Source organism: Castor canadensis, chromosome X (assembly GCF_047511655.1).
Source record: "Castor canadensis chromosome X, mCasCan1.hap1v2, whole genome shotgun sequence".
Taxonomy (NCBI): domain Eukaryota; kingdom Metazoa; phylum Chordata; class Mammalia; order Rodentia; family Castoridae; genus Castor; species Castor canadensis.
In genome coordinates, this window is record NC_133405.1 from 30,577,735 (window position 1) to 30,603,508 (window position 25,774).

Below are 25,774 nucleotides of genomic sequence, written 5' to 3' on the forward strand. Positions count from 1 at the left end.
AGATGCTCATGTGGAAAAAAAAAAGTAAAATAAACTTGATGAATAAAAGTCCAGCGAAAGGAGATGGAATTAAGCTCATCAACTGGAGAGTTTGACAATACTAACATCAGAAAAGCACCTACCTTTTCCAGGCAATCAGTCCAATAAGATAAGTAAGACAACCTTCATCAATGCTTTAGTTTATTAATAGCATCTCTCTCTCTCTCTCTCTCCCTCTCTGAATATTTTTAAGGATTATTTTAATACAAATTAGGTGAATAAATCTTACAAGTACTTTGTTACAATGTGAAAGACTGCTAATGATACCAGAAGGCTTTTTCAAAAGACTCTTATAAAAGAACGTGCAAACATCATTCATTTATGTAGGATTATTTTAGACATATTAGAATAAAAATTAACTTCATGAATTAAAATTTAAACTCAAACTAAAAGTAGTTAAAAGTATTTAAGCATATGCATTTTAATTTGCAAGTATATTCCTGAATTCCCTTATAATGGTGAACTGCCCACAATACATTATTGTGACCATACTCTACCTTTGCACTCCCATATCATCCATGTTACATGCTCAGCACAAATAGTAGCTCTCTCAGCAGTTCACTAATTATTAACCAAGCTCACATTGTGTACAGCCCAGAATTCCAATGTTTTAGTTTACCATGAAACTTAGCCTTTTCTACAGACCATAGGCCAGAGTATTTGTGTTGATTTGTTCTGCCTCTAAAGACAGATCACCTACACATTGGGAACCTCACTTATGTACTTATCAACATTTATTGTTATTGTTTTCTTGTCTTTTATTATTGCTGTTTTCTCTTCCAACTGGATCGCGAACTACCTGAGGGCAGCAACCAGCTATTTTTACTTCTCTACCCCCAGTGCCTTATTATGTTTGTTGAATGAATGAATTCTGTGAGCCCTGAAGCAACTAAGCATATAATAAATCACAATAGTGATGAAAATATAAACATAAGAAGAAAATACTACATAAAAATCTGACTCTCAGTTAGATTTCAATCAGTCAAAATCATTAAAAGTTAATATAACCATAAGTTTCTAATGGTTTTGTAGGGTTGCCGAATAGGAAGTCTGCTTAAAAAGTTAGTTAATCATGAACTACAGCTGCTGAAAATTCCCTTTTAAAAAAGGTTTTACATGTAGTGGAAACAACTGGGGCAAAGATAAATGATTAGAAGAAAACTGAGCTTCATCAGATCCCCAGCATAATTTCAAAGCCTGCATAAAACAAAAGAAACATTAATAGCATGTCTTAAATTATAGGATTTTAAACTCCAGATTGGCCTATAGATTTTACTGTCTAACATGAGAACTCTAGGCAAATAGATTGCTTTCAGATTTAAACAAATTCTTTACTCTTTATCTAGTACTTGTTTTAGCACACAGCTTCATAAGTCTCCCATAACACCATTGCTAGCGCAGAACTGCATATGATAACCACCTTCCCGCCACACAATCAAGCAAGACATTTAAAAATCAGTAACTATCAAGTAATATTTCACTAAAAATGGTGCTTTTGACGAAAGCTGAAGATTATTTTTATTTATATTTGGCAAGAATTGACCTTAATCTTTTATGAAGTACTCACTACATTCCCATTTGTAAATGTAATAACTGAAAATAACCTAAGGAATTATTTTTCCCAATCCTCATTTCAAGGCCCTTCATTCTCTACAATGTCCATTTCAGCTTTAACATCAGACTAGATGCGTTCATCACAGGACTATGATGGTGTTAGAAATACATTTGTAGCTCGATGAACTGGATTATCTACAACATACAAAACTTAGCATAAATTTAAATTATTAAAAGTAAAGTACAAGGTGTTTTATTTCTCTTCATGGTGTTTTCAAGAAGACATCAGAATCTCTTCTCCCTAAAGAAAAAGAATAACAAAAATCAAAGAAAAGGTAAATTTACAAAGTAATAAAATTATAGGTTAACTCAAACATATAAAACTTCTGGCAGAATAAAATAAAAGCACAATACAATGATATGTCTCAAGCAACTATTATTTAAAACTGACTTATAAAGAATGGAATACTGTGTAGAAAATAAAAATTAGCCAATTTGTAAATTAGAAAAGGATATAAAAACTCATTTTATTTTATCATAAATATTTATTGTTTTAATCGAGGCATATCCTCTCATTCCAAACAAATGATTAACCCCTTTCAATAGATGAGTAAACAGATAACTACAGCAGTTGGATGTAATTCACTCTTTAGCTTGACACATGCACTAAAATAGCTTTGCTCAGGAAATGTAATAATTTGTTCCAGTGGAACAATACAGTTTGCTAATTTAATCTCATCTGCTATAGTAAAATTTCATTCATTCAAACACCATCAATTCAGAAATCAGAATCACGTGGACTAGGCTAACATTAGCCTATTCCCAGTCCCTGAAAGGAAAAATAGCTTAATAAGCAAAAGTAAAGGGCATCCCAGGTGTTCTCTGAATTACTGCGCCTTTCAAATCATTTGTGTCTGGATTAATGAAGTGAAATGGTACTTATATATCTACAAAAGGGATATATAAGAACAAGATGGGAAAGGAAGCTTGAAATACTATGACCTCATGTAATTTTTTATATGTTTGCACATTTTATTATCAGCTTTTATTAAAAGCTGATAGTATAGCATATTGAAATTAAAGCACATAAAAAGTTACCTCTCACTTGATTTCTGGCTACATGTACTTTCTCACTGAATTTTTCTTACAGAACATCCAATTGATTGAATATTTATGAATAGCTTTGCTATAAACCCTAAGCTTCCAAACTCTGTCAAAAATGAACATTAACCATACCTGTAGTACCTTGTGTGTTTCTTGCTGAGGACTTCTCAACTGGATACTGCAAAGGTATTACAATGCCTTGATCTGGCTTCTGAAATGCTGAAATGAGATTTTTTATTTTCCGGAAAAATCTTTTATGTACCCCGGGTGCTGTCTGGAAAATAAAAGGCCAAACAAATTATTTACTTTCCTTGTAATGCTACAGAAAGTCCTACAAAAATGTGCAAGGGATGCTTAGAGAGTTAACATTTGTATAACTTGCTCAAATATTTGGAAACATAAGGAAGAAGGAAAAACAACATTCCAGAAGAGCTTACTTTGGTTGGCTGAATTTCCCTGCAAGAGGAGCTAATGAGCTGTCATTTCAGTTCTCCCAAGGGTGGTATTAGTTTGTACAAGCTCTAGCTTATAGCCCTGCCCTTCCTGCCTGCTACCCATCATACATCCCAAACCGCTAAGGGTATACAGACCATTACCCATGATGAATTCAGCAACTGAGTGGATGCAGTTAAACATAGAAAATGCACAGATCCTACAGGTCATTAATAAAAAGCCTGAGGAATCAAAAAAACAAAAACAACAGACAACTGGTCCTCCCTGACAACATTTTACAATATAAAATACTACACAGGAAATTAAAAATTGATTGCTAAGATGCACATAATGCATGGCTAATTAATTGGTCCTCATACCCTTTTATCTCACAATATGTCCTGCTTCATTCTTCATATTACATTTTTCTTCGTTGGGAAACTTCCCTACCCTTCCCCAAATTGCTGTCAGCACTACACAGTGACAGGATTTTCTCTATGACATGAAAATGAAAGACTATATAAGGTCACTTTTATTTATTTGTTCGTTTGTTTTTAAAGAGATCATTATTTGCAGGTAACTATTAAAATGTATTCCTTCTCTGACATAAGTTCTCTTGCAAAAACACTGCCTGAAATCAACAAAAATTACCCACAAAAGCTTATGAGACAAGCGTTAGGCATCAGCTCAAAACTGACATTTTACATAAAATAAAATAGTACTGCTACAAGCAATTGAACAATGACTAGATTTTTTTTAGAAAGTTGTTTTTCAGTTATTCCATCTGGAAGATTTTTCGAGATGGAAACTGTTTTTAGCATTTAATGAAAAAACATGGCATGCAGAGTTCTGTCAACTAGACAGTAAGCTGGATCCATAACTAACTCTCAGTCACTGCCTACTTTGGGGTAAGTAGTTTCTCATTGAAAACACTGCGAATATTCTTTTTGGTTCTAAATTTGTGTCCACTCATATCCTGAGAGTAAATGTAAAATGGTCTCCCATACAGCTACATCCTCGAGATCAAAACACCTTCCTAAAACTCTATTGAAACTTCATCCAAAATAACATGGCCATTTTTGCAGAGGTCCAAACAATTCTTGGGCTCCAATTTGAAGAAATTGAAAAGACAGGCCATAAGCACAAAATACCTCCTTGTGCCTTCCAGAGGGCACTTTTTGACTTTAAAAGCACTTTCCCATCTCTTGCCCCCACTATTTCCTTACAGATTGGCAGTTATTGGTCAATTGGGTTATCATATGACAGATAAAAAATGTAAATTAATCAGCATACTTAAGGTCACACAGACAACCAGAGGCAGAAAAATTGTCTCTGTATCCCTTTCAGATTAGGACTAGACAAAGAAGGTGCTAGTGAAGCTAGAGTCAACAACCAGAAGCAAAACTATATACTCACCAGATGTGGAAAGATTTTAAACCACAATTTCTTTAAGCTGTTCTTGTGGCTTGTAAAACCATTTTCAACAGAAGCATAATTTTTATGGGGACCTATATGCAGTTAATACTTGAGTATCCATGATAACAGAGAGGAATGATAGCCCTGGGTATACAGAAGCAAAATGAGTTTGGGATTTAGGGTTTCCTTAGCAAATGACTGATCTAATTTGCAGTGTAGGCTAATAAGTAAAATTGTTTATTATCTGCTGAACTCCTGCAATCAAATACCCATAAAAGCCCAAAGGCACAAAAATTAACAGAAAGAAGTCAGTACATTTTTTACAATGTACTGATGATAATTCACACATTAATAAATGATAGTAAACTACATATAGATTCTCTAAATTAACAATTCAGCAATAGCCAGAGCCACATGAACTCCCTTATTTCACTATGCTATGATCTAACGTAAAAGTCTATCTAAAACTGAAAATACACATAATAATGGTCCTTTAAATTTAGGAGATCCAAGGTTCAATTTCATCCCACTCTTTGAAACAAGTCTCAGACTTACCTAGGTTTCTAGCACAGTCTTTGCACAGAGAATGCAGTGTCACTGCCATGATTTTCCCTGAAGCATGGCAAACTAAAACATTGTTTCAGAAAGCAGCATAAATATCTATCATTTACCCAATTTTGAAAACACAAGAATTATACCACTGACAACTCCCATCCTGTCACTGAAATCATCTATTGTTCCAATTTGTATATTTCCCATACTTTCACCTTTTATTTATCTGAAGAAACATGTTTTGGATCACAGCTGGTCTTCCATATGCTCTAGAGAAATTTTTCCAATCAGATGGTATGAGCTCTGAGAATATATATTAGTTTTATATTCACCTTAGCAAAACATAACTAAGAGGGCAAATTTAATAGACAGAAAAAATGCAATATGCACTTTCAAAATTAAAGAATTTTTAACTGTTTGCACTTGGGGATACAGCAATCCACACCAGTTGTCAGCTCTCTTGATGTAGATGATTGGCAATATTATTATAAAAGTAGGGTCAGATGAGACAAAACGATGAGGAGACAGTTATTTTCAATAAGCACTCTCCTCCTTAACGTGATCACAAGCATGTAACAATCTGTATATGATGTTATACTTCAAATGGAGGAAAGCAAGTTTAAAAACAAGGCTGTGAAAACTTATGAATCCAAGGTCCTTTCTATAAAGAATATTCTTCAGTACCTGAAGAGTACTTTGCTAGGAAAAAAGGCTATTTCTGGCCAAATCATATGCATAAATATTATATATTGTACATAACTATTCTTCATGATAAATTATGTTTAATTTCTGTTTAATCATTTCTGCAGTGATACAAATAAATCTTAAAATAAATAAGTATAAATAGTTTTGATTAGAAATGGTATTGCTAGGGCTGGTGAAGTGGTTCAAGTGATTGAGCACCTGCTTAGCAAACATGAGGCCCTGAGTTCAATCCTCAGTACCACAAAAAAAAAAGAAATGGTATTGCTTTTCTTTTAGTTAGTATTACAGTATCAATAATTCTGATATAAATCAACAATGTGGCCAGTCAATGGGCTTATGTCTGTAATCTTGGCACTTGGAAGGCAAAAGCAAGAAGACTTCGAGTTCAAGGCCATCCTAGGCTGCATTGTAAGTTCCAGGGCACCCTGGATGGCTAATAAGACCCTTTCGTAAAAATCAAAAGTAAGTAAATAAATGAAATAATAATACGATTGAAAACTTTTCCCAATTGATCTTAATAGTTCAAAATGTTTGTAATCTGCAACTTGCACCTTCCAGTATACTGTTAAATTTGTAAATCTCAGAGTTATTTTAATTTTTAAGTTGAGACTTCAGAGTGTCTTAACTGCATAGATTAAATTATTAATAAAGGTTGATATTAGAATTCATGTTTCCAAAAGCTTCTAATTAAATACTTTCATTATAAAAATGGACTTTTTTAAACAGTTAGAAACCAGAGAAAACATCTGAGGTTGAAAAGTTCAGTTGTACAGACCTTAATGATTGGCAAGATGTGATATTCCATACTACCCTGATCTGTGAAAATAGACTTCACTCTACAGGCATTTCTTAGGATAGTACAGTGACATTCAAATGTTTTAGAGGCCACAAGAATCCTTTGTTCTAAAGAAATCTTATTCTCTAGAGTCCTACTTTATAAGCAAAATAAATAGGAACTACTCAGATTGAAAACAAGGTAGGTACCCAGAAAATTCCCCACTTACCTCTGCTTCTCTTTCTGCCGCCCATAACCTCACCAGTCAGCCCCAAGGTAGAAGGGCACCATGATTCTCTAGAGCACAGCTTAAAAGCACTGCAACATGCCCTCTTTTCTATTCCAACTATTCATAGCCTTCCAACATGGTTCAGCTGAAAGTCCTGCCTCCTCACACAGACCAGCCAACAATTACCCAACTACTTGGGAAATCCTCCATTCTTTGAACTTATGTTCTAGATAACCTAGCACTGAAGTAACATATATAATCGTACTATTCAGCAATTTTCAGCAGTGTGCACTTTTGCAGGTTCACTATGTGCCAGGTCCTGTGGCTAAGAATTCTCTACATACATTATCTCATTTATGCCTCAGAATGAGACCTGTGAGTAAAGGACTACTTTTAGGCTTATTTTACAAGTGAAGAAATGGATTGGAAATTATCCTGGCCAAATTCATAGACCTAGTGGGGAAGAGGAGGGACCAGACATGGAACCTAGATGCACTTGACAACAAAGCATAGAATCTTACACTGCTATTTAATTTTGCATTTTTAACTCTTCAATAATACTATAGACCCTTAGAAAATAGGAATCATATTTTTAATACACAGTAGTACCAATGATCATGTCAGTATCATTCAGTAAATAAGTCTGATTCAATTATTTTATATATTTTCAAAAACTTCATATGAACATAATCCTTCCGTGTTTTTATCTTTCCCCAAATTCATACCAGTCTACATAGTGGTTGCTGAACAGAACTGGAACCTAAATTTTCTAAAGGCTTCCTAATGATCCATGAACAATTTTGGAGAAAAGCTTTAGTGATTTAAGTAAGATGAATATTTTGGTAATGTATGATATGACTTCTCTTTTATCAAACCAGCCTAAATATGAAACACTCAACAGCCACAGAAGTAAAAATAAGTAAAAGAGCTATACCTCAGCACTCCAAGAACCTGTTTCTGTCTGGGACACTCGGTATGTATAAATGTAACCTTGATACCTGTGAAAAAACAAATTTCTATTACTGAAAAATTCCAAAAGAATTACAGATACTCTAAATTTGAGCTTGCTACTACATATAAAAGTTACATATACATGGACAGTTCCATTGCATTCATAGGAAGCAAAGTAGGTGACTCTAATGCACACACATATTATATCAGCCTAGGTCTCCAGTGAGTCTTCTTTATCTTATCAGTTTTTGAAATGTGGGAATTAACAAACCTGACTTGTCTAGTTGAAAGATTAGACAGAAAGAAATCAGAGAATTGTAACTGGCAAAACTCTTGAATTAATAAACAGTTCTAACAAGAGTCTTATTTTTAAGTACATGTAGAGTCTAAAGGTGAAAATATTTCACTGGAGTAAGGCATTATCAGGTCCACTGAAATTAGTAGTAATATTGATAATATTAATTATAAAAATTAATATTATATAATACAAATTAACCTCTATTTTTGTAATATTACTATTATAATATATAGAAATAAAGAATTATTACAAGGCTCTATAACATAACATAGTAGCAATAGTAATGGTAATTTGTATTTAAAAGAGGTACTGTACCACAGACTATTATTTATCCTTAAAAAAGAATTAAATTCTGCCTTTTGCAGCAACATCAGTGGAACTGGAGGACATTATGTTAAGTGAAATAAGTCAATCACAGAAATACAAAAATCGCATGTTCTTACTTATATGAGGAAGCTAAAAAGTTGACTTCAAAGAAGTACAGAAGAGAAAAGTGGTTTCCAGACTCTGAGAAGGGTAGGAGAAACAGGGGTACGGGGAGAGGATTGGAACAGTGGTGCCAATGGATGGGAGGATTAAATTCTAATGTTCTATAGCACAGTAAGATAACTATGGCTTACAGACACTATAATTGTATATTTCAAAATAGCTATTGAAGGGGATTTGAAATATTTTCAACACAAATGTATATGTTTGAGGTGATGGATATGCCAATTACACTCACCTGATCATTACAAATTGTAGACATGTATTAAAATATCACATTGTAGCCCATAAATACGGACAATTAGTAGGTCTCAATTAAAATAAAAAATTTTGATGAGAAAAAGGAGACTGCTAATGTACTTGAAAGCAGTTTGTCCTTTCAAATGCAGTAAACATTCTTTCCCATAACTAAGCTTATATTCATATTGCATATCTATATAATTTATTTCTACTATATGCTAAGAGTTTTACATGCTTGGCTGCCATAAAAATACCATTGACTGAATGGCTTAAATAAAAGAAATCTATTTCTGTATTTCTGGAGGCTAGAAGTCCAAGATCAAGGTACCAGCAAGGAAGGTTTCATTCTGAGGTCCCTTGTCTTGACCTATGAGCAACTGACTTTTCACTGTGTGCTCTCACGGCCTTTCCTAAGTGCATGAGCACAGAGAAAGAAAGATTTCTCTCTTCCTCTTCTTTTTCTCATGGTTATTTGACATAGGATCTCACTATGTACCCAGACTGGCCTCAAACTCATGAAATTCCTGCCTCAGCACCCTGAATGCTAGGATTACAGCTGTGTCACCATGCCCAGCTTCTTCCACTTTACGTAAAGCAACCAATTCTATTAGTTTGGGGCTCTACTTTTATGACCATCTAACTTATAGATATCCTATACCCCAATATAGTTACATTTGGAATAAGAGTTTAGACATATCTTGGGAGTACACAATTCAGCCCAAATCCTCTCATCCCTGGCCCTTCATTTAGACTAAAAACTTTCCAAATCTTTAAGCTTGGTAACTTTTTGCTTAACAGTTCTTTCTTCAAATCATTTCTCTCCTTTTGCATTTTAGTAGAAGCAATCTGGAAGAACCGTATCACTCCTTCAAAAGTTCGCTTAAAAATCTCCTCAGCTGGGGGTTTGGAGGTGTAGGTCAGCCTAGCATACATGAAACACTAGGTTCCATCCCCAGCACTGCAAAAGAAGAAGAGGGCAGAAGAAGGAGGAGGAGGAGAAAAGAAGGAAGGAAGGAAAGAGGAAGCACCTGCTTTGCAAGCATGAAGCCCTGAGTTCAAACCTCAGTCTCAACAACAACAACAAAAAAAACACTAGAACTTGGTTTAGCCAAGTTCTTTTTTCCTGTTTCCAACAACAGGTTTCCATTTCCACCTGAGACCTCACCAGAATGACGTTTAACGTCCATAATTCTACCAACATTCTCTTCATGGCAATCTACCTTTTCTTTCTAGCATGCATCTCAGAATTCCTCCAACCTCTACCCATTACCAAGTTCCAAAAGCACTTTCACATTTTTAGGTTTTGTTTTAGCAGCATCCATATTCTTAGTACCAAAATTTTACTTGTCTGTTTAGACTGCCATAACAAAACATCATAAACTGGATGCCCTAAACAACAGAAATTTGCTTCTCATAGTTCCAGAGGTTAGAAGTCCAGAATCAGGGTGTCATCAGGGTTGGTTTCATTCTGAAACCTCATTCCTTGACTTGTAGGCAGCCACTTTCTTGCAGTGTGATTATATGACCTCTTCTTTCTTCATGTATTCTTCCTCTTCTTATAAAGTCACCAACCCTACCAGATTGGGGTATCATATTCATAAACTCATTTAACCTTAATTACCTCCTAGAGATCCTGTTGCCAAATACAAATACATTTGGGCAAGGGTTTGAATATATGAATTTTGAGGGAACACAATTTAGTCCATAGTTACAGGTTGTTTCCATCTTGGCTATTTTCTAAATAACACTGAAATGAATGTGGGAGTGCAAATATCTCTTCAACGTATTGATTTATTTTCCTTTGGATAAATACCTACTAGTGGGATTGCTAGATCACATGGTAGTTCTATTTTTGATTTTTGAGGAACTTCATTACTGGTTTCTTTTTCTTTTCTTTTTTTTTTTTATGGTACTGGGGCTTGAACTCAGGGCCTACACCTTGAGCCACTCCACCAGTCTTTTTTTGTGATGAGTTTTTTCAAGATACGTTCTCATGAACCATATGCCTGGGCTGGCTTCAAACTTCGATAATCTGATCTTTGCCTCCTGAGTAGCTAGGATTACAGGCATGAGCCACCAGTGCCTGGCTCATTACTGTTTTTCATAAAGATTATCCTAGCTTGCATTTCCACCAACAGTGTGTAAGGGCTCCCTTTTTTCCACATCTTTACCAGCACTTTTAGTCCTTTTGATAATAGCCATCTTACTTGAATGAGGTGATATCTCATTGTGGTTTTGATTTGTATTTCCCTGGTGATTAGTGATATTAAAGATTTTTTCATAATTTGTTTAATAAACACTTACTTCAAAGGCTACAACTTTGTACTAAATTATTTCTGTGAATCTGAATATAACTCACCATGATTTTTAATACATTTTTGTATTGCTGTTTTTTGTTACAAGTTTTGATCAGTTGAGATCTTTGGTTAGGACAAATACCAAACTCTGTTTAAAATCAACTGTTTAAACTTAACAGATGATGCTAGAGAATTATAAAAAGGTTATGCTCAAGTCGTTGACCACATTTGCTGTTAACTCCCTTTAGAATTAAAAGTCTTTAAATACGTGAATTAGATTACTATACCTTTAATCAATACCCATCAATACTGATTATGTAAAGGACAAAAAATATTCAAAATACTTTAATCAGGTCCATTTTATTTGTGACACTGAGCAAAAGGTTAATTTAACTGCTGATATAATCAGAGGAAATGTTTTGTTTTTGTTATGAAGATTTGCCAGACTATTTGGATCCTCTATAAAATAGCTTGCTATATGCTCATATGTAATATGCTGAAAAAATACAAAATATTACACTTATTAAATCTTGTTTTTTAAAGCAATTGAAATCTACCTTAAAATCCACTGATTTTCATAGGTATTCTACAGGGAACAAGGCAAGAGCTTTGTGTTCCATTTTTCACAATGTGAGCTTGAAACACAGACATTAAGGGACTTTCTTTAAACCACACAGAAAAATGCAGATGGAAAGAGGGAAACAGCACAGGTCCTTGGTTCCAGTATCCCTGTGAGAAGCAATTAATGGAAATAATTCAATAACATTAAGGGTGGATATGGAAACTTGTTATTTAACATTTCAGCATGGATGGAAGTAAAATGGTACACAACCCGTTTTCTACATTCTAAAGTAGCAGGTCTCTAAAAAATACAATGACTTTGTCACCTTACCATAATTCAACCACATTTAGTCAAAATAAATGAGTTTGTTTTGAAAATTGTTTCCTAACGAATTTGATCTTATCTCAGTTTCAGTTAAGCAGCAGGAACCTGAGTACCACTTCAAAAGTTCTTACCTCCTTCAGTCTTTGAACAAGCTGATGTCAATGGCACACAAAATTTCTCATGATTAATGCATGTAATATTAGCAAATTTCCTACACACACCAGTCCCTTGCATTTCTGAATGAGCAAAATTGTTTCACCCCTCAAATAAGCCAGCAGTTAGGGACTTCCCCTTTTAAGTAGCAGAAATAACTGACCAAGGATCCCCTGTAACTAACTCTCATTATAATATGCCATGGATAGAAGATATCTAAAACAGTGAAGCTCAAATTGTATCCCTAGGGTAACAGCATTGGCATCACCTAGGAGATGGTGAGAAATGTAGAATTTCAGGCCCCAGCTGAGACCTGCTGAATCAGAATCTGCATTCTAACCAGATTTCCAGGTGATTTGTATAAAATGAAAATGACAAAAAGACTGATTAAAATGCAAAGAGAGAGAGTCCCAAACATCACTGGGAATATTGATGGAAACTTCCCTAGCATCATACTAGATTCACCCATCCAGGGCACTTCTTTACCACCTCCCCCATAGTCTCTCAGTCTGTAGGTAGGCCTTAAGAATGCAATTTTATTTTTTAAAAAAGTTGAGGATTTGTCAATTGTTTTAGTCTTCATAGAATAGTGTTTCCTTATTCCTCAACAAAAGTTCAGAGTTGTATTTTCCATAGCTTAAGTTATGAAACAGTAACTTTATAACATAAAATTAAACTAAAATATTGGATCTCCTTTTTCAAACTACACATACCCTTTGTCTGTAGAAAATCACTATTCTAGGAAATGAACTGGTGAGAGTTATAATAAAAGCTATGCATATTTTTGACAAAATAACCTTGCTTATCTTCATACACTCCAAGGAAACAAGTCAAAAGTAAAAAACAATTTGACAACAATTTTCATAGTAGTCTTAATCTAATGGTGAAAAAATGATATTAACCTAAATATCCCTAAATACAGAATGATTATGCAAAATAAGGGAATCGCTTTTGAATATGACCCTAAAGGCATAAATGACAGAAGTAAAAATAGACAAATGAGATTATATCAAAAATGAAAAGCTTCTTCACAACCAGGAAAATAGTCAACAGAGTAAAAAGACTACCTACTGAATGGGAGAAAGCATTTACAAACCATGTACATCTGATAAGGGGTAAATTTCCAAAATACATAAACTATTCAAAAAACTCAATAGTAAGAAAACAAATAACCTGATTTAAAAAATAAGGAAGGGCTGGGATGTACCTCACTGGTAGAGTGCTTACCTAGTATGTGAGAGGCCCTAGGTTCAATCCCCAGCACCAAAAAAGAAAAGACGAAAAAAAGCAAAAACCTGAGTAAACATTTCTCAAAAGAAGACACACAAATGGCAAACAGCTATATGAAAAATGCTCAACATAACTAATCACCAGAGAAATGGAAATGAAAACCACAATGAGGTATCACTTCACACCTGTTAGAGTGGCTTTTATCAAAAGGATGTTTGATAGCTGTTATCAAAAGGATGAAAGAAATATTCCACACTGTTGGTGGGAATACTAATTAGTGCACCCATTATGGAAATCAATATAGAGATTCTGGGAAAAATTAGAAATAAAAATACTGTATGAGTCAGCAACACTACTACTGGGCATATACCCAAAAGAAATGAAACGAATATGTTGAAAAGAAATTTCACTCCTGTGTTCATTGCAGCATTATTTACAATAGCCAAGACAAAAAAAATCAATCTAAGTGTCCATCAATTCATGAACAGGTCAAGAAAATGTGATATATATACACAATGAAATACCATTCAGTCTTAAACAAGAATAAGATGCTGCCATTTGTTGGAATGTGATAAACATGGAAGATACTATGCTAAGTGAAATAAGCCAGACACAAAAAGACAAATGCTGTAAGATCTCACTTATATGTGTAATCTAAAAACATTGAATTCATAAAAGTAAAAAGTAGAATAGGGTTACCAGAGGCTGGGGGTGGGAGGACAGGACTGGAATATGTTGGTCAAAGGATATAAAATTTCAATTATACAGGAGGAGTAAGTTCAAGAGATCTATTGTACAACATAATGGCTATAGTTAATGAATTGTGCTTTTGAAATTTGCAAAAAATGAGTATATTTTAAGGGTTCTCATCACAAAGAGTATGTGAAGTAATACATGTTAATTTACTCAATTTAGTCATTCTACAATGCATACATGTACATATTTCAAAACATCATTTTGTGCACAATAAATACATAAATGGTTTACTTATCAATTTAAAAACAATTTTTTAAAAATTAGAGAAAAATAGAAGAATCAGAGTAGAAAGAATGGCTCCAAATTATACCAGAATTCAAAGGTATTAGAGTACTATTTTTCTAAGGAAAATTTAAATACATGAACCATGTTGACAAAAACTGACAGTATGTGTAAAATGTAGACACAAGGAGATACTGCACTGATTACAACTGTTCAAAACTTTCTTTATATGTGTACAAATCAGAAAAAATTAAATTAATATAAGTGCATTCTTACATATTTATTTTACCTATAAATTTATAAGTATATAGCCAGGCATGGTTGTGCACAACTATAATCCCAGCATTACAGAAGGTGAGGCAGGAGGATTACAAATTTGAAGCTAGTCTCAGCTACATAAAAGTTCAAGGCCAACCTGAACAACATTATCCTAAAAATTATTTTATTTAAGTGCCTAATAGTGTTTTTAGAAGAAGAAGGAGACAATATACACTAAAAAAAGGAGAATTACAATTTAGAGCTTTACAAATTACAAATCAGAAAAATATAATTAATTTTTTTAAATTGTTCAAGACTTTTAAAATTATATTTCTTTTGTCTCTCTCCATTAATATAGATAAATTAGGAATGTAGTATCATTTTAACTTCCTTCTCCTACTAAAATACATTTTTGGACTTGGTGATAAGCCAGAAATTTAAAATTTATCATGAAAAAAATCAGAAAGTGAGTAATTAGTAGAGAAAGGCAGAGTATTTTAATTGTTGCCATTAATATATTTTCATAACTAATATTTTTCATTTTAATGACTAAAAACATGTATTTATTTCATTTCTGCTCATATTAAAATTTGTTTTTATTTCAGCAAAAACTGTCCTTAAGCCTTTAAAAAGTGTTCAAATTAGAAATGGACAAGAAAAATGTAATCAAGCCTACTTATTTTCTCAATGGGTCAGTGTAAGGGACAAATCTTGGTTTCAAACAGATAAAACCACATCAATCCCTTCTTTATACCACTTCAAGGACTACTCAAAAGAAAATCTGACTTTTTCATGACACTGCAAATAAAACAAACTAGCTCCCATGCTCTCTATGACTACACTAAGTAATGCTATGTGCAAAATACTAGACACAATTTTGTGACTTATTTTTAAATAATTATTTTATATCCAGAGGAATGCTGTCCTATGCAAAGTCATCATCATTGAGATAACACCCTGATTCAAGTGGTTTCTGAACTTCCTATGGCCCAAACTTCACTCTTTTGGAGAGAAGTTGAATTTTCAGAACAGTCAAAAGTTTGAAGACTTAGTGGTAAAACTATGCTAGTTTTTATGAATCATGACAATAATCTCCTCTTCTCTTGAACTGCCACAAATGTTTTATTTTCATATACTTATGATGATTTAACTTTGCATTGCAATTATAGATTTTTTATTTACATTAAAACATATTAGATTTAACTTTATAAATATGAATCCATGTAATAAAAGTCATAATGACCCTATCATTATCATCATTGTCTATTTTACAGATAAGAAACCTCAAGCACAAAAAGTTCAAGGTAAAATAGCTAGCTAAGGGTCAGAGCTGGGATGCATACTCAGAATATCTGAGTATGGAAGACCTGGGCTTTTATTTACCATTCTATGATGCCTATCTTATATTAGAAGGAATGAATTAACAGATTGGCTATTCCAGAAGTATAAATCTGAAAAAGAGAGGGAGTCTGCTTAGAAATAGGGCTTGGGTAATCCACTAAGGGAGAGGAAGCAGAAGGGAAAACTCTGGGTGAGGAGGACCCAGGAAGGGAGAGCCTAGACAAAGGTCAACTCAGACTCCCCCTTTGCTAAAGCTAAATGACATCTTCAGACTAATCTTGCTACTACAATTCTACATCATGAACCAGAGTCAGCACTTTTTTTATTTGCCTGTGAATTGTCCATTTGGTTTATGTGTGGCTAATATAGTCTTAAGCTAGCCTTCAAGATTGCACACAAGGGAGGGGTGAGGATAGGTAAGACACCTAAAAATTAGCTAGCATTTGTTGCCCTTAACGCAGAGAAACTAAAGCAGATACCTTAAAAGCAACTGAGGCCAATAGGAAAAGGGGACCAGGAACTAGAGAAAAGGTTAGATCAAAAAGAGTTAACCTAGAAGGCAACACACACGTACAGGAAATTAATGTGAGTCAACTCCCTGTATAGCTATCCTTATCTCAATCAGGAACACTTGTTCCTTCCTATTATTGTTTATACTCTCTCTTCAACAAAATTAGAGATAAGGGCAAAATAGTTTATGCTGGGTATTGAGGGAGTGGGGGGGAGAGGGAGGGGGCAGAGTGGGTGGTAAGGGAGGGGGTGAGGGCTGGGGGGAGAAATGACCCAAGCCTTGTATGCACATATGAATAATAAAACAATATAAATAAATAAATAAATAAATAAAGATTGCTCTGCCATTAACAAATTACACATACTCAGAAAATCTCAACAAATGAAGTTAAGTTATAGTCTCAAGTTCTTTTCCATACTGTTCTCTGTTACAACAGCTATGCTAGAATTTTATTTCATCTCAGTTCCTCTCAAATTTCTTGAGTTTGGTTGTTTGATAGAAACTTTATTTTTAGTCATCGCTTTAAATCTTAAATGACAAAAAGATAATTATGCTTTTATCTAAAGGCTTATCAAATGACTTCATTACATGTCCTTGAGGCAAAAGAATTACAATAGTATTTCTTCTTCCAATTCTTTCATCAGATAAGTAGCAAAGTCAGATATGTACAGAAGTATGCTAACTATGGAAATAAGCTATTTTTCAAGCTAATTTCTAAAGTATTTTAAATTACTTCTCCTCTTATCATCACCAAACAATCTCAGTGGGTAGTGAGGACTTTCCCAATGGCTATCTATCTCAAGGATGAGAAGGGAAGAAATGTGAGAGCATATATTTATCTCAGTGAAAAGAAACCTGATATACTAAGAAAACCAAAGAGAATAAAGTAAAAAAAACTGCTTGAGTAAGAGAATTCTGTACACTAGATGAACACAAGTACATAAAATAAGAGCTTTACTATGCAACAGAAAATATAGTGGAAACAGACTCCATTTAGGATAAAAACAAAAAAGTCTTTTTTTATTTTAGTGGGACTAGGGTTTGAACTCAGGACCTCATGCTTGCTAGGCAGGAGCACTACCACTTGAGCCACTCCGCCAACCCGACAAAAAGTTTTGACACATATTTTCATACACAAATAACTACAGATAAATGTGTAAGACCTACAGAAAGAAAACTACAAAACTATTGATAGCTATGAATGAAAAAATTGTAAAGAGAAAAATATTATGTACTTGAAAGGGAAGAGTAATTTCTTAAAGATGACAATTTCTCCTTAATTTATCAATGAGTTTACTGTAATCCCAATGGGATTTATTAATTTAAAAAATTATTTTGGATTTCACCACAAAAACCAGCAGGTAAGAATCGCAAAAAATTTAAAATGTATCAGAACACTATGATGTTATAGTACTATTGTTACAAAAATAAAGAGATCAATTGAGCCAAACAGATTTTTCAGGAACAATATATATTAAATTCTTCTCATATATGGTAAAGTAGGCAGACAAACCAATGAAAAATGGAAGTTCTGTTTAACAAATTATATTGGGACAATTGCTAGCTATGTCTGACAAAATCAGATCAGATACTTATCCACATAAAATTTAAATTCCACATGGAATTAAGGAGTTGAAGGCAAATTAGCAAAACCAAAATTTAAAACAAATCTGATGTGAAGTTTTATAACATCTCTGAAGGAGAAAGAACTTTCTAAGCTGAGAAGCAAAGGAAGGAACCAAAAACAAAGAAAATGAGTGATGGATTTGACTACTAATGTTAATTTTGTGTTTGTTTTTTCATCTTATTGTGATGCTGGGATGGAACCCAGGGCTTTGAGCATGCTAGGCAAGCACTCTATCACATCTCCAGCCATAAAAATGTTAATTTTTTTTTTGCCAGGCCCCAGTGGCTCACGCCTGTAACCCAAACTACTCAGGAGGCAGAGATCAGGAGGAACATGGTTCAAAGCCAACCCAGGCAAACAGTTTGCAAGATCCTATCTCGAAAAAAAACCATCACAAACTAGGGCTGGTGGAGTGACTCAAGGTGTAGGCCCTGAGTTCAAATCCCAGTACTGCAAAAAAAAAAAGTTAATTTTTTTGTGTGTCAAAAAAAATAATAGCAAAGAGAAAGTATACCCACAACAGATCAAGGATTTCATATATGTGTATGTGTGTGTGTGTGTGTGTTATAATAATATATAATAATTAAGAAAATTATATTTATATAATAATTAAGAATAACAGAAGACCCAAATTGTTAAGTGAGTGAAGTACACAAATAGTTAATTCATGAATGAGGAAATACGCAGCTTAACAAAATTATAAAAAGACAACTGCTAATCAAAGAAATCTAAAATGTGAAAAATATTAGAGGTAGAGTATAAATATAAGATAAAGAATGAGACATCAATTTCAAAGAGAAGTATTTTTAACAAGATTACCCATTTCTAGGAAAGGTGCAGTGAAATGAATATTCTCATGCACTACTGAGTATACAAAGCGGAGTAACCATTTGAAAAAAATTAGTGATCATGTACACATAATAAATTCTAAATTATTTATGTTTTCTGACCTAGAAATCACATAAAGAAGTAATCATAAATACAAGGAAATATTTATGCTCTGAAATATTAATCATGATGGAATTAATAATTTGGAAAATATAATAATTTAAATGGTGAAAAATAGGTGAATGGTCAAAAACTATGATATACTCACCAGCTAGCTGAATTATTGTGCAGCTATTAAAAATAATACTTAAAAACATTTGTAACCAGGCACAGTGGCTTATGCTTATAATCCTAGCTACTCAGGAGGCAGAGATCAGGAGACTCAAGGTTCAAAGCCAGCCCAGGCAAAGAGTTAGTGAGACCCTATCTCGAAAAAATCCATCATAAAAAAAGGCTGGTGGAATAGCTCAATAGTTCAAACCCCAGTACTGCAAAAATAGAAAAAAAAATTTATAAGAAGATTACATTTGAGTGAGTTTTTCATATTAAGTGATAAGTATAGCAAACTATAATATCATGAGAGTATTACATGCTCATAATAAAATGTAGAAGAAAATTCACTTATATTTTAATAGTAGTTGTATTTAGATTATAAAACTATAGATGATTTTCCTTCAGTTCCGTTATCTGTGCTTTTCATATTTTCTATTATGAATAAGTATAAGGAACTATTTTAATAGACATACAAAAAAATCTTGATTTGCTTGGAGAAAATAATTGAAAGGAAAACTTCTCACTTTAAATGAAGGCAAGCAATCTTAAAAATGGAAAACTTCTACAGTGCAGTGATTTTTTTAGATTCTGTTTTATAAAACTGAACAGAAGAAAAGACTATCTGAAAGTCATGATTAGGGGGTTCAGAACTAGGTAAATGAGCAAGCATAGTTTGAAAGTACAATTTAAACCATAGTTTGAAAGCCATATGAAATGTGTTATCTCTACAATAAAAATACAGAAACTAAAGCTCAACCAAACCTTCTTAGTCAATAGGAATAAACAAAAGATAGAATGAGAAACCATTGAGTAAACTCTGCAATTAATGCAGTTTGTTAGCTATACCTTGCTGTTCATGCGTATATGACACCATTTGCATTGTTAGATGTACTGTATATCACGAGCATCAATGTTTTGGTTTAAAGTGAACACATGGGATATACCAAAAAAAGGAAATGAAATGTTTATGTGTATCAAAAGGGACACTCTTCTAAAAAACATGGTTGAGAAACTATGATAAAAGACCATTTCTCCTTGTGTTTTTTTCTCTGCAGCAGTAACTATCACTCTAAAACTCCTGAAGACTTTGAAGCCCCAGGGTACCATTCAAATGACACAGAAAGGGATTTTCCAACTTGCTTATTATCTTCTGCTACTTCATAAGGAGGTTTTCTTCATGAGGAGGTTTTCGTGGAGAACTAAGAGTCAAAAAACTGCCTTTACACAACATTCACTTGGGTGGAAACTTAAATGTTTGAGAATTTCCCACCTGCCTAAGTTAATTCCTTATGTAGTTCCAGCCTATATGGTCAAAAAAAACTAAAGGCTTTTTCTCTTATATGTTTTACTTATGGTAATCTTTTGAAACAGGTAAGACATCAGTTACTATTCCTGTTTTATAAACATGGAAACTGAAGCCCAGAGTATTTGAATGACTCTCCTGAACCTACACCCTGGGCTCTTCATACCAGTGGAAAGACCTTTGCAGTAAAGAACACAAATTTGCCTTAACAGTTCATTCACTTAATTTGAAATTATTTGCTTCATGCCTATTACATACCAGGCTATGTTCCTGGTACTAGAGACAATGTTCCTGGTATCATAAAGATGATATTTTTGTAGGAGAGCCCACAATAAGTAAACAAGCAAATGTCAGAGAGTCTAAAGCTCTATGAATAAAAGTAGTTTAACAACAAGAAAAGACCACTTATTCTAGAAGTCCTATCTCTGCAGAAAGAGCCAGTTGAATAAATATATGAATTCAATGTGTGTTTGAGGAAAGAAACCATAAGTGCAAAACCCTAAGTGGAGCCAGGTGCCAGTGACTCACACCAGTAATACTAGATACTTGAGAGGCTGAGATCAGGAGGATCAAGGTTCAAGGTCAGCCCAAGCAGAAATTTTGAGAGACGCCATCTCAACCAATAGTTGGGTATGGTAGTGTGTACCTGCCATCCCAGCTCCAGCTATGCAGGATGCTGAGATCAGAAGGATCACAGTTCCAAGCCAGCCCAGGCAAAAAAGTTCACAAGACCCTCATCTCAACAGAAAAAAAGCTGGTGCAGTGGCTCACAGCTTTCATCCCAGCTACAGTGAGCAGCATAAAATAGGATCATGGTTCAGGCTGGCCTGTGCATATCTACAAAATACCCAACACAAAAAAAGGGCTGGCAGAGTGGTTCAAGTGACAGAGCTCTCCTAGCAAGCATGAAGCCCTGAGTTTAAACCACAGTACCACCAGAAACAACAAAAATCCCAAGTGCAGAGCATGTTTGGCAAACTTCAGAAATAGCCAGGTTACCCATGAGGCTTCAGCCTTAGGTGTACCCTGCCACATGGTGTCTGCTGCTCTCTCTCTCCTGCTTAAGCTTCTTTTGAATTTTCATTTTTTTTATTTTAAATTTTTTATTTATTTTTTTATTCATATGTACATACAATGCTTGGGTCATTTCTCCCCCCTCACCCCACCCCCTCCCTTACCCAGCCAGCCCCCTCCGTCTCCCTCCCACCCCCTTGCTACCCGGCAGAAACTATTTTGCCCTTATCTCTAATTTTGTTGAAGAGAGAGTATAAGCAATAATAGGAAGGAACAAGGGTTTTTGCTAGCTGAGATAAGGATAGCTATATAGGGAGTTGACTCACATTAATTTCCTGTGCATGTGTGTTACCTTCTAGGTTAATTCTTCTTGATCTAACCTTTTCTCTAGTTCCTGGTCCCCTTCTCCTATTGGCCTCAGTTGCTTTAAAGTATCTGCATTAGTTTCTCTGCATTGAGGGCAACAAATGTTATCTAGTTTTTTAGGTGTCTTACCTATCCTCATATCTCCCATGTGTGCACTCGCTTTTATCTTGTGATCAAAGTTCAATCCCCTTGTTATGTTTGCCCTTGATCTAATGTCCACATATGAAGGAGAACATACGATTTTTGGTCTTTTGGCCAGGTTAACCTCACTCAGAATGATGTTCTCCAATTCCATCCATTTACTTGCGAATGATAAGATTTTGCTCTTCTCCATGGCTGCATAAAATTCCATTGTGTATAGATACCACATTTTCTTAATCCATTTGTCAGTAGTGGGGCATCTTGGCTGTTTCCATAACTTGGCTATTGTGAATAGTGCTGCAATAAACATGGGTTTGCAGGTGCCTCTGGAGTAACCTATGTCACAGTCTTTTGGGTATATCCCCAAGAGTAGTATTGCTGGATCAAATGGTAGATCAATGTTTAGATTTCTAAGTAGCCTCCAAATTTTTTTCCAGAGTGGTTGTACTAGTTTACATTCCCACCAGCAGTATAAGAGGGTTCCTTTTTCCCCACATCCTCGCCAACACCTGTTGTTAGTGGTGTTGCTAATGATGGCTATTCTAACAGGGGTGAGGTGGAATCTTAGTGTGGTTTTAATTTGCATTTCCTTTATTGCTAGAGATGGTGAGCATTTTTTCATGTGTTTTTTGGCCATTTGAATTTCTTTTTTTTTGAGAAGGTTCTGTTTAGTTCACTTTGCCTATTAATTTTGGGAGAATTTAGTTTTTTAAGTTCCCTACATATTCTGGTTATCAGTCCTTTGTCTGATGTGTAGCTGGCAAATATTTTCTCCCACTCTGTGGGTGATCTCTTCAGTTTAGAGACCATTTCTTTTGTTGTGCAGAAGCTTTTTAAATTTATGAAGTCCCATTTATCGATGCTATCTCTTAGTTGCTGTGCTGCTGGGGTTCCACTGAGAAAGTTCTTACCTATACCTACTAATTCCAGAGTATTTCCTACTCTTTTCATGTATCAACTTTAGAGTTCCCTTCCCTGCCCTGTGCCCCACTCCCTTCCTTATCCCCCCCTTACCCCTCGCTACCAGGCAGAAACTATTTTGCTCTTATCTCTAATTTTGTTGAAGAGAGAGTATAAGCAATAATAGGAAGGATCAAGGGTTTTTGCTCGTTGAGATAAGGATAGCTATACAGGGAGTTGACTCACATTGATTTCCTGTGCATGTGTTGAACCTTCATTTTTTACCTCTAGGTTAAGAAACACATTACCCTTTTTGTCAACTTCTCCAAAGCAGCCCCTTTTACCAATCCTCAGTTCTCCATATTCTTTTGATAAGAAAAGAGCTTAAGAATCTTAGTTGGCTTTCCTTGTCCTTCCCTAGGTTCTACTTGGGAAAAAAACAATCTTTTATAAGCAAAACATAAAGATTCAAGCCTCAGGCTAGGAGGTGTAGCTCAGTGGTAGAGTGCTTGCCCAACATGTATGAGACCCTGGCTTCCATCTCCAGTACCAACACAAATATATATATATAGAGAAAGAAATATAGATATATATAGACACATATATACATACATATATGTGTCTATGTATATGTATGTAGACATGCATGTATATACATATATAGAGACACATATCCAGTCCAAGAAACTCAATAGCTTCCACATATTTACCTTGATGCCTTTGTGATAAATATATTTAGCATGAACTGAGAACTGCCACAAACAAGGCTTGACCATTTTTAAAAAACTGATATACAATGAAAAACCTCTAACACCAGCCTCAGTATAATTTTTCTTCTCTGAACCAGAAAGTACTTCAAGATCTTGCAGTGTATCATCAGGTACTGAACTCACTACCAAGCGTCTTCCTTTGTAGTGTCTAAAAGTCTACTGTACAGGATGGTGTGTTCATAAGTGTTTTTGTCCTGCTGACAATGCTTATATTGGATCCTTCCTTAGAAATGCCCCATGAGTACTAAAAGAAATCAACTGAAAAGAAAAAAATCATAATAATAATATCAATAGCTTAGATTTACTGAACATTTACTATGTATTGTCTACTTCTTTACATGAGTGATGGCATTTAATCTTCCCAATTCTACAACTTAGGTTGTAATATGATATCCATTTAATAGATGAGAAAACTAAGGAACTAAGAGATTAATTTGCTGAGGTTACAAAACTAGCATCTGACTAATGAAAGGTTAGGTCTCAGATCCACCTGCCTTTGGAGCTCTGGAGCAAAGATACAGGTGTATCTGATTCAAAATGGGGCAACAGACTGACGCAGGCCTAAGCAAAAAGCAACACTGAATCATAACAAGGGGGTTTCCCTCCCTGCTCTTTACAACTGTTGTCAGTCCTAGCTTTTATCGAGAAGGGTCCTACTTCTGAAACCTCTTGCCCCCACACAACTCAGGTTAAGGAAGCTAACTCAGCAGATCCAGAGAGGCAGCTTTACTCTCTCTCTCTCTCTCACACACACACACCCTCAGCATCCTGACCTAACTGGTATTGCTTTCTTAAAGTAATGAGACTCCATTTCTTAGTTTGCCTCTTCTCCTGGAACGTGATGCTCTTCCTTTGTGATGACATTTCCAAACCTGCTTGTAGAGAACTGGAGAGAGACCTTACTTTCCCTCAACACATGGTGGCCCCAAAGCTGCACAGTCCACACCATCCCAGGGCTTCACCTCCCTGGCATCTACCAGATGTCAAAACAGAAGTCCGAACCCTGGGTCTTTCTCAAACTGAAAGTAAACCCAGGCCATGTGCTCCCACTCTGAAGGGCACTCCATAAAGCTGCCACAAAAGCCCTAGTGAGGTCCTTGTGGAAAACAGGAAGCCCACGGGCTGAATTCCCCAGTGAGGGACCTAGGCCAAAGCATGGTCCTACAACAGCCCTAGGCTGAACCTGAGGGAGCCATGGGGACCATAGGTGTGTGGTGGAAAAGGTATTGGCGAGTTCCTGCCTCCTGTGCCCCTGCAAGCCTTGGCCAAAAGCTGCCAGTGACTACTACCCACACCTTCAGCAGCCTCAGGCTACGCATATAGCTAGGCCACCGTCGCCGCCACAATGTACTCACAGCACGCACAGGCAGTACACCCCTGGGACGCTCTCGCTGTCCCTCAGCAAATAGCTGCCATCCAGTCCCGTGGCGAGCAGGAGCTTCTCCCCGGTCTCCCTGCTGATTTTGCCATGATACACAGTCACTGCATCCATGGCCTGAAGGACTCGGGTGGACCGAGGAGGGAGAAAGTAAAAGCGAGGTGCCACCGCTGCTGCTGCAGCAGCCTGGCACGAGTCAGCCACCTAACTTCTAGTTCAGCCAGATGTGCAAAAAAAAAAAAAAAAAAAGCGAACGCCCAAACAACAGGATGTTCATTACCTGCCTTAAACTGCCTTAAAACCTCCTTCTCACACTTCAATTAAAATCAGCTCAGGAATTTAGCAGCTAAGTTCCATCGAACTTGCCACAGAGTATGATCCCTGCTCACTCTCCAATACAAGGTTCAGATAGACTGGGGAGGAACATTGGAAGAAGGACCTTGCAGGATTTGGGCTGTACTGGCAACGCAAACAGGCCTTTGTCCTCCCCCACCCCCGCCCTCCCAACTCAGAGCCACCAAGGATGATAATAGAAGTAAATTGTACATGTCACCATGTGGGACAGAAACAGACTGACAAAAATGAAAGGACCAAAACTCTAAGACCAAAACACTGAAATTATGAACATGGCCGTGAGGCTTCCACAGAATCAGAATTAATAGGTGAATAATGGACTTTGGGCAAGTTATTCCTCTCCCACCTCCTCCTACCTAATGTGGTCATCTTGTCATCTTCTTTT

At 35.4% G+C, this 25,774-nt stretch overlaps 1 protein-coding gene across 2 annotated transcripts; it reads right to left on the bottom strand.

Moving 5' to 3' along the window:
* Window positions 1-176: 176 nt before the first annotated feature.
* Window positions 177-25,244, bottom strand: Sh2d1a (SH2 domain containing 1A). Of its 2 annotated transcripts, none has more exons than XM_074064020.1 (4): window positions 25,013-25,244; window positions 7,741-7,804; window positions 2,839-2,971; window positions 177-1,894 (listed from the first exon to the last, which is right to left on the bottom strand). In XM_074064020.1, exons 1-4 carry the CDS (start codon window positions 25,147-25,149, stop codon window positions 1,857-1,859), a joined length of 372 nt encoding a protein of 123 aa, XP_073920121.1. In that variant the 5' UTR covers window positions 25,150-25,244; the 3' UTR covers window positions 177-1,856. The 2 variants fall into 2 exon arrangements, with proteins under 2 accessions (XP_073920121.1, XP_020019278.1); XM_020163689.2 differs by having other exon boundaries at window positions 178-1,894; window positions 2,830-2,971.
* Window positions 25,245-25,774: the final 530 nt, after the last annotated feature.